Source organism: Opisthorchis viverrini, assembly GCF_000715545.1.
Source record: "Opisthorchis viverrini unplaced genomic scaffold opera_v5_447, whole genome shotgun sequence".
Classification (NCBI taxonomy): Eukaryota; Metazoa; Platyhelminthes; class Trematoda; order Opisthorchiida; family Opisthorchiidae; genus Opisthorchis; species Opisthorchis viverrini.
In genome coordinates this window covers 215,147-224,909 of record NW_008752108.1, presented here as the reverse complement: position 1 = coordinate 224,909, position 9,763 = coordinate 215,147, and the positions used below count along the sequence as shown (strand labels likewise).

Sequence of the window (9,763 nt, the reverse complement as noted above, 5' to 3'; positions counted from 1 at the left end):
AAACTCCCACTGCTACTACAGCCGTCATGGTCTAGGAGGGAATGCCGATGTGTGACTTGAGTTCGACAAGATGCATCAAACAAAACTAAGAGAGCCTGTGTAAAGTTTCCGCACCTGTTCGCGGAAAAAAATTCAAGTTTATTTTTCGCATATTTGCGCTTCTTTGCATAAAATGATTTTATAACAAATACATAGGTTGCATTAAGCACTGCTTTCACCGAGCGATTTGATCTGGGACTTAACTAGAATTGAGATAGAATTCCTAACCCTTCAATCTATTCTACGAGGACACACAGATACACCATAAAACTGGGTTGCAAAGCAAAAAACTTACACTTATATGAGCAGGCGTCTTTAATAAACGATGTGTACCGTAATCTTTGGTGTGAGGGAAAGAAACCATACTGTGGGCGTGTAAATTCTTCTTAGTAGTGCGAAGACCACGTAGACAATAATAATGAAGCACTTGGATACAGCTTGAGCAAGATAACGGCATGAGCTCAAATGAGTAGTCCCCATGCGACATAAGCGAAAAGATAACTGAGTCTCAAACTTCTTGTTCGCAAAAAAATCCCTCGAGCCAATGAAATTTGGCTACGTCAGGACCGTATGTCCTTCGACCTGTAGATCCTTTAACTCCAATTGGTTGTATATGCTAGTCTAAGTTAATTTTAAAATTTGCTTGAAAGTCTGAGTGAGAACTTTTAGCAGCAATCACCGTCTAGCGTCTGAAACAAAGAGAGCCACACTTACTGATTTCCGTAATTGTGCTGGTAGTAATAACAAGAATGGAGAAGTTCACGGAAGAAAACTGGAGAACGGACAATAATCTGAGAACATTTCATGAATGCGACCGAAATTTTACACTAGAAAACCAATATTCTCTAGCTCAGACTTGGGAAACTCACTGCTGAATTAATCAATCAATCAATCAATTAATTTCCTCTGTGATGGTTCTGCTAAAACTTATCTACCGTTGTGAAATCAATAGCTAGTAAGTACTAATAAATTCTGTACAAACGTGCGGATACTGGTGATTAGACGGCTTAAATAGGCCGTATGTGGGGAAAACGGCACAGGAGGTAAGGGGGCTCTCCGGAAACGGGTATCGGATGAATTTCACGCGAAGTAAATATACCACTGTACCCACTGTCTGTGACTGACGGCGCGACGCAGAAGCTCATGTCACGTGTCAAATCGCAATGCACGCTCTGGCTCGTCTAAGACAAAATCTCAACAAAGACTACCGGGTAAAATGTAGCGCGAAAGTAATACAAAAGTAGAGTCACGGGGAAGCCAAGTTGGCGTAGTGGATGGCGCGCTTGTCTACCATCCGAGGGGTTCTTGGTTTGAACCACGCTTTGGTTGCTATTTCATCGGTGCAGATACTCGAAAAAGGAAAGAGTTTTTACGAAATTACAAACGAAAACCGACAGGTGAAATTATCTTCACATTATTAAATAGAGGTTAAGCAGACCTCGATCGGGAGCGAAACCCATGAAATGTGCGACGTTATAATAAGCAGACGTAGTCATGCTACTCACGAGTAGTCAGACATGGGAAAAGTAAACGCTGAGTTCAGCTGATCCTCAGGAGTCAGCACCAAGATCTATTGAAATGAATCAATCACGTGTATCGTGTCGTTTGTAGTCAGTGGTGATTGTTGGGATGAACAGTGGAAACTCTTCGAAAGTCCACGGGCGGCTTTTCCCCTCTTGGTGTTCATCAGGTAGTCAGTCCGCGAGTTTTGAAAATACCCTAATTTGTACACTGATTTGTTTTCGACGGGTTGACTCAACTGAATCCAGTGAATCACTCTCTTCGAAAGTCCACGGGCGGCTTTTCCCCTCTTGGTGTTCATCAGGTAGTCAGTCCGCGAGTTTTGAAAATACCCTAATTTGTACACTGATTTGTTTTCGACGGGGAGACTCAACTGAATCCAGCTGAATCCCTCGTTTGTGGTGGTCCATTCCAACTGAAAACTGTCTAAATCTCTCCATTTTGAGTTGGGCGCACTCGAGGAATACGCCTACACGCCGAGCCTCAATAGGGGCGAAACCAGTGGAGGACTGTCGAAGAGTTCCCAGTAAACATATGAGTAGTGTATGACGTCTTGGCAACAGTTTTCTTCGAAATTTCGATACGTTTTGTTGCACCAGGTTTACTCTCTTATGACATACTGTAGCGCCACAACACTTCACCCATGAAACTATTCATTTTTTGTTCTATGCCCGCTTGCTTCTGGGTCAATGGTGACACAACAAACTTCTCATTTGTCATGTTCAGAAAGCTTGCCGGACTTTCAGCCGGCGGAAAGACTAGGGTCTCTCCAAAGTTGAATTAACGTTTTGAGGAAAAAGAACTCTGAACGACTTTGGACACAGTAGTTGAAGTTTGTGATTTCGTACCGAACGCGATCATGTGAGCATAACGCAGAAGGGCGTTTTGAAGATGTCTTACTTCAGTGTAGTCTCATATTATCATGCATATATCCCGATTTTTGGTTTAAAAATAGCCTAAAAAAGGAAGTTCATTTCGGTTTTTTTAGATAGTTAACACAGGCAACACCAGATAACGACTTGGATTGACAGGGTGAAATAAGAGAATTATTAGGTGGATGGATCTATGAAGTAGGAGTGTGATGCATTATATTTCAATCAGGGACACAAAAATGCCTGTCGAATTTGGGAAATATATAGACCGGAACAAATGCCTCTGCTATGTTTGCAGCAGCATACACTTTGTTCTAATCGCACTTTACCATGCCAAATCAATGGTATTCGTTGAGATTGCAGACCTGTGTAAAGCATACAGATCCACCAAATCAAGTTACATACTGCATCAAAATTTGGGTCAAAATGTAAGAGCAAAACACTGGTCACTCGATGTTGTCAGAATTGTTTGGCTGAATGATCCTTTCCAGTCACTCAAAAATGCCCAGAAATATACCATACTTCAATATAAAGAAACTATAATACTGTTTCAGCACATGGATTCGTGCGAACAACGAAAAAAATACCAGAAGGCGTGACGGTGCAAAGCAGCAAAACAACCGGTAAGTAAAGACTAGTAGCAATTAAACCACCAGTAACGATTACAATATTTGTAAACATTGTTCTGGACGAAAATAATGACAAAAAATGAAAGCGAGATAAACCGCGGGAAAACCAACATTCACGAATGAAATCCTGAGAAGAGGAGCCCGGAAACAGGTGTGGGTTCCACTTGCAGCAAGAATGAGCAGATTCAAAACACGAAAAAATAATAATTGGCAGATTAACGTTGCATCAAAAAAAGACGTTTTAAAAGGGCAGCACATAATTGGAAAAACAACTTCTAACAGCAGAGCAATTTTTGTTTTATATCGAAACGATTGACCAAAGCCAAGAAACAAGCAGCCGAAATGAAGAGATAGGGTTCGAAATAAGAATCTTCGTTTCACCGAAATCTCACACTGTAAAAAATCGGCTGCGATCCAAAGAGGTGAGAAATCGTCACACAAAGTCAAATTTCGGGTAGTAGTGCATCAAATCCAAGATAATGGTAGACAAATGTGCACCGCAAAGCTTTCCACATTCTAATAGAGTCGGACAGATTATATTCTTTAATATGGTGACAGGCTCCTAGAAACAAGTTAAATCTAGACGCAGGCCCTCCATACTGAGCCGCAGGTTACCGTCGGAGAATGTATTTCGCTCTCAGCATAGGGCTAGAACTGTACTTGCCTTGTCTGTTAGGAAACTGTAATCTCAGTCGCATTCCGTCGACTGATGGTGACTAACCATTACCTGAAAGACGACAGATCGGCTTATCCTACTTCTGGCTTTTTTTGGTGTTTTAGTACTGGATTGAATAGACCTGAGTCAAAGACGGAAATACGCCACGCGACAAATCCACTGGTGGTTTTTGCGTTGACAAAATTTCGACGGGCGGTAATGGTTTCCCAGTCAGTTTAATCTAGGTTGACATTCAGTGGATTGGTGCGCTGACCCATTTCAACTAGGTGAGGATGTGAGTGACTTGCAAAGGCTTTTACCTCAGACGCATTTCGGGTCGCTTGCACCACACCCGATTTTATCGCTTTTCCGGAGTTATAAAACAGGTCGGCTGAAGCATGTTTTGCTTTCTAACGATACAGCCGGAGCATGCCGTCCACGGATGTGAAGCTTGATGATGTCAGTCGCCGTCAGATGTGACCTAACCACGGCGCTGTTCCGATAGATAGTACCTGGTCCCGATGTTTGAATTAATGTAATATGACTCCACTTTTTGTAGTTCGGATTCGCACACTTGTTGCTGTGCTATATGATTAGGCAGATCGAATAACAAAAAATCTTTCCGCTGATTTTGATGATCGTTTTTACGTTAACAGGGTTCCGTCAGAGAGGCTTTTTTATACGTATATTTTGCGTTCAGTGAACATAGTTTTGATTCCTGAATACACTCGGTGGATGCAAGTTTTCGATCGTCAAATCAAATCTTAATACATATTCTGCATTATTTGCTGTTACTCAAAATCCCTCCGCATGACGTCTGTCTTAGGACGCAAAAAATGAAAACTTCTAGTCATGATAGCATCCTTGGGAAGTGGATCGTAATGGTGCGCTAGTGTCTATGAGCTGACTGGTTGCATATTTATGTGATAATGTGCGCGCTGCCAGCCGACACGTTTTATTGGGTACTTCTTTTAGCTCGCCCGTTAGCTGTTTTACTGGTCTGTTAAATCCTACGTAACCAATGAGATCGGTATCTATTGTTGCCATCGTCCCTGGATTGGGCTCTGTCCTTGACTCGTCCAGATTCCATATCGGAACCTTTCCTGATGTGCTTCCGGAAGGGTTTTTATCGGTTGCTTCGTCAGGTAGTTGGGTCCATTTAGGTAACACGGTTGGATCGGTGGAATTACTCATCGAGCGTCATGTCTTCAGTAACCTCCCTTCTTGTCTTCTTCAGAGTGCCTACGAATTGCTCAAAACTACGCTGAAATAGATTGTACTTGAAGCGGAAATAAAAAGCAACAGCCAGCAGACATTCCTGGACGATTCAACACCTGAATAGGGATGTCTGCCTCAAGAAGTACTCCATGGTTCTCGGTAATGTACTACATTTGTTAATGTTGCAGTAGTACTAGTGATGTGAATCGCGAAGCCATACAGGATTTACCGGATAACTAAGACGAACATTTTGTTGTGTTTGAAAAAACCCACCAATGTCGAAGGGGTGTCCTTTAGTGAACCAGAAAGTATCTTTCTCTCCCACGACACAAAAGAACAGATGGACGCAGAACTGGATCATTTAGAAAACAATTGGGTTGAAGAGAAAACAAACAGTTTTTCTTGGACTGTCCTGGTAGCAACACTAAAGACTAGGGGTTCGAATGAACTTCGCGCTGATTTGCCCCGCTTGTCTGAACAGATCTTTAATAACTCATCATCTTGTACCAGGGAATCTGATCCTCAAGCATATTAGACGAAGAAAATCCTTAAAACTAGAGTCTCCAGGAATCTACATTTATGTTGTATTGATGAACTCTTCTAAGGATCTTCTCGCTATCAAAATACATCGGAAAATATGTAGGCATTCTTCACTGAAATGAGGATGTCATGTTGAGTAATTTCCCGTTCTCCTCACTCACAAATGACGTTTTCACTAATAGCCTCTTAATGAAACGTCAGGAAGTGATTTTGAATCAAGGACGAAATTCTATTCATCTAAATGCATTTGCCATGAAATTGCAGATTAATTAGGTGTTTTTCAAAGCGATATAGTGCCCCGGACCTATCTCAGATATAACTTCCGCCAGTGAGAAACTTTCCGCACCGAGCAATCCACATATACACCGCAATTTTCGGACTTGGGTAAGGTGGGATACGGACAATTTTTGAGTAAATTTTCGCCTTCTTTATTGCATCCGGTTATTTGATTGGCGATACGTTAGGTGGAGATTCTTCTCTATTCTTATGTGGTGCTTACGCTATTAGGTGCTCCCTTTACTATGGTACAGAAATGTTATACTGTATACTTCATATCTGCCACATAAGATAGTGTCGCACTAGGAGAAATCGGCACAAAAGTATTCCAAGCAGTACAAAAGATCGGACTACGAGTGACACCAAAATTACACTTTGAATCAATACCTCGGTCTGATTTCATTCGTGTTACACGACTAAGGTGAATGGCTATTCGCGAGTCAGGAAGAGTGAAGTCTTCGTTATTGTCTAGAACAACCTTGATTCAAAACCACCAGAAATTTATGGTGTGCTTGACCCTGGTTTTCATGACTTAGAAACGTACAAAAACCTGGAACATCGATTAGAATCCCCATAGAGTGGTTTCAAGAGCATTCTGTGTCACACAAAGGTAGAAAATAGGGCTTCCTCAACAGGATATACAATGTAGATCGGCACAATGGAGTTCTTCGGTGGGGTGCGACAAATGGCGACAATCCCCACTTCCAAAGACGACCACACTTGACTACGCTTGACGCTTGAAAATACAGTAATTTGGGCTTTTAAGAATAGCCTCACCGTGATGGAGGAAAGATAACCGTCTCAAATAATCTGGTGTGTTCCTCAAGTTCGATCTACAAGTAATATCTTAGCAACACCATTTAGTGACGTGGAGCTTTGATTGCACAGTAGGATTTCTCGTTCGGATGCAGTATTTTGAGGAGTGTTAGGGAGATCGTCAACGTCCTTTATTTCAGTGCTTTTCAAACGCACCGGAACGTACATATCCTTGAAAATTTTGGGATCAAAACGGAAAGACTTGTTCAGCCCTCAGAGAAAGATCTTGACCGAATCCGAAATTTTACCAGTTCTTCGAAATTCAGGAACATCTCTGCAAATATCTGTTTTGTCTCTTATAGCACTTTAGCATACAACCTGCGATACAGCAGTTAAGAAGCAACAGAATGAAGGCCATAGAATTGAACATTGTGATTCAAAGTAACTGTCCTCGATTTCCGGGTTCAAAAACATTCCGGAAATTTTACACTAAAATAGAATCTACATATGCATATTGCTGAAGTGCACGCAGCATTGTTTTGCATGTGCAGAGGTGCTGAGACTATAGGAAATTACAACAATAAAACAATGTAACTGGAACTGCAGCGCAGCACAGAAGAAGCAAGATCGAAAAACCATTTCACATCGTACGAATCCTAAAAAAAGTACGTAGAGAAGTTTTGCGACTGACCAAAAATAATGAAGCACCTGGCTTACGAAAACAGAGGAGTAAACGGTTGTTAAAAAGTCACAAGACAGAGAAAAAGACGAACATCCGCAAAAAAAGGACGGAAGAACAACTACAGAGAAATAAAAGGAGAGAAACGATAAAACAATAAAAACGGTCAAAAGGCAACAAAAAACAAAATGAAAAATCAAAAGGGACAGAAATAATGTCACTAAAAAGCGAAAAAAATGAACCGGGCAAACACCAAAAACTACATAGTTCGAAAAATATTGAAAATAACTCAAAATATTTATTTGCACAATAATTTCCAGATCCACTTTGCGTGAAAACAACACGGAAGATTGAAGACCGAGGCGGAAGCAGAGAAGAGAATGGTAGGTTGTGAAAAGTATGAGGTAAGGAAAACAATAAAGGCCGAAAAACATAAAATTTATCATGTACTTGGGGTGTCAGGGATAAGTGCAAGAGGGTTAAGTGAAAAGGTTCCGAGAAACGATGGGATAATAAGTTTCCCGAGGTGTGGTGTATAGTAACCGAGGTGCCACCCAAATGCCTCCTCAGGTTCCAGTCCGTGAAGCTGGTCCTGCTGGTTCCATCACAATGTGAGATTGCAGCAAATACATGGCCGTATTGAACGAGCGGCCAGGGAATTGACCAGAATCGATTTCACCCAATGCTACTGGATTAAATGGCCAGCCCAGTGGGGAGGCAGGTGTGCACCGAAAGCGCGAGGTCTAAAAGTTCAAAGTCACGCACTAGGTGCGCTGCCATACCGCTATCCGAATCGGGTGAGAGCAATGGTATCCAGTAAACGATGTTTGCTGCATAAATTATCATGGCTGATTGGAACGGAGATGGGGCGCAAGCAGCGATGCAATGGAGAACTTGTTGTCCCATACACAGAGTTCGGGATCATTGAACTCAGATCAATTTCCCGAGAACACTCAACGAATGCAAGTTCGCGATTGAGAAAAATCGTTCAGCTCTGGACGCTAAGGCTTGCAGTGTCTAACTGCCATGCCACCAGAAGGAAATAAGAGGGCTGGGATACTGCTACGTGTCCAAAGCCTAGATAGGGGAAATTGAGGGGCCGAGGCCGAGGCCAAGATCGGGTTCCAACCGCGGACCTTCCGGTCAGTATATTCGTGCTTTATCCACTGAACTATCTCATGATGAGCAATTCTACACCGACTACATGTTCCGCATTATAAGCGGTTACTGATGGACTCGTGGACTCGTAGTAAAATTACATGGCATACTGCGTGAGTTGTGACAGCGTTAGAGCCGAATGGAAACCCGCATCGTCCACAAATTTGCAGATTTGTTACAGAACGTGTCCAGATAGGAGAGAGCATATTTCACGCTGATTGTAATGCTAGCATGGTTTTTGCCTGGTTTGGTTTGGGATGATCATGTGTATGACAACTGGATTTTCAGTGGGTAGCCACCCGATCGACGAGCTACTCAGCGGGAGTTGCATGACAACTGGGATTCATGCCAATTAGGTAATCCCTTCACACACCTGCGAATGAGAAGGACTTGTCAGGAGGGTCATAATAGAAGGTCGTGTATCAACTAAGCGGAAACTAGGCGGAATCAAGAATTGTTCCACTTTCCATTTAATAGTAGGAAATAAATGCGTCGCATCCTAGGTTGCATGTCGCCTGAGATTTAACACACACACTTCGAAATATACAGCGAAGTGTTGCAAAAATCTAGCGCGTTCCGTTTGTCCAATACATGCCCACAGACTGCGGAGAGGAAAAAGTTGGCGGAGATGGAGAAAGTGAAGGAGAACAAAGAGAACAGGAAGAGGCCGACGAAGAAGGACTTACTGAAGGAAACGAAAAAATGGAAGATGAAGATGAAGAATACGGTGAAGAAGATGAAGGACGCGAAGAACAGGAGGAAGAAGAAGAAGAAGAGGAAGAAATGACAGAAGAGGAAGAAGAAGAGGCTGCTGAAGAATTAGAAAATGAAGAAGAAGGATCCCAAGAAGAACACGAAGAAGATGAAGAAAGCTGGGAAGAGCACCACGAAGAACAAGAAGAGCAAGAAGAAGAAGAAGAGGAAGTAGAGGAAGGCGATGGAGGGATTGACAAAGACGAGGAAGAGAGCACAGGAGAAGAACAAGAAGGAGAAGCAGAAGAAGAAGAAGAAAACGAAGAAGTTGGCGAAGAAGAACCAGTTAACGAAGGAGACGTAAGAGAAGAAGAAGAAGAAGAAGAAGAAGAAAAAGACGAAAGAGAGCAAGGAGAAGAGGTTGGCGAAGAAGAAGAAGAACAAGAACACGAAGAAGAAGAGGGAGAAGAAGAAGAGGAAGAAGAAGCAGAAGAAAAAGAAGGCGAAGAAGAACAAGAAGAAGAGGTTGGGGAAGAAGCAGCGGTTACCGAGGGAGACGAGGGAGGAGAAGACGAAGAGGAAGAAGTATCAGAAGAAGGAGGAGGAGGAGGAGGAGAACAAGAAGAAGAGTTTGGCGAAGAAGAAGCGGTTACTGAAGGAGACGAAGGAGGAGAAGCGGAAGAAGAAGGCGAAGAAGAAGAACAAGAAGAAGAAGAAGAAGAAGAAG

At 42.4% G+C, this 9,763-nt stretch overlaps 1 protein-coding gene across 1 annotated transcript in view; it reads left to right on the top strand.

Annotated features, from left to right (window-relative positions):
* T265_15349 (hypothetical protein) overlaps window positions 1-9,621 on the top strand; it is a gene marked incomplete at both ends in the record, with an annotated part of 11,120 nt that extends 1,499 nt beyond the window's left edge. Inside the window, 3 exons of the mRNA XM_009177695.1 lie at window positions 2,987-3,055; window positions 7,506-7,568; window positions 8,945-9,621. Coding sequence (XP_009175959.1) covers window positions 2,987-3,055; window positions 7,506-7,568; window positions 8,945-9,621 — 809 coding nt within the window. The remainder of the gene's footprint in view (window positions 1-2,986; window positions 3,056-7,505; window positions 7,569-8,944) is intronic.
* Window positions 9,622-9,763: the final 142 nt, after the last annotated feature.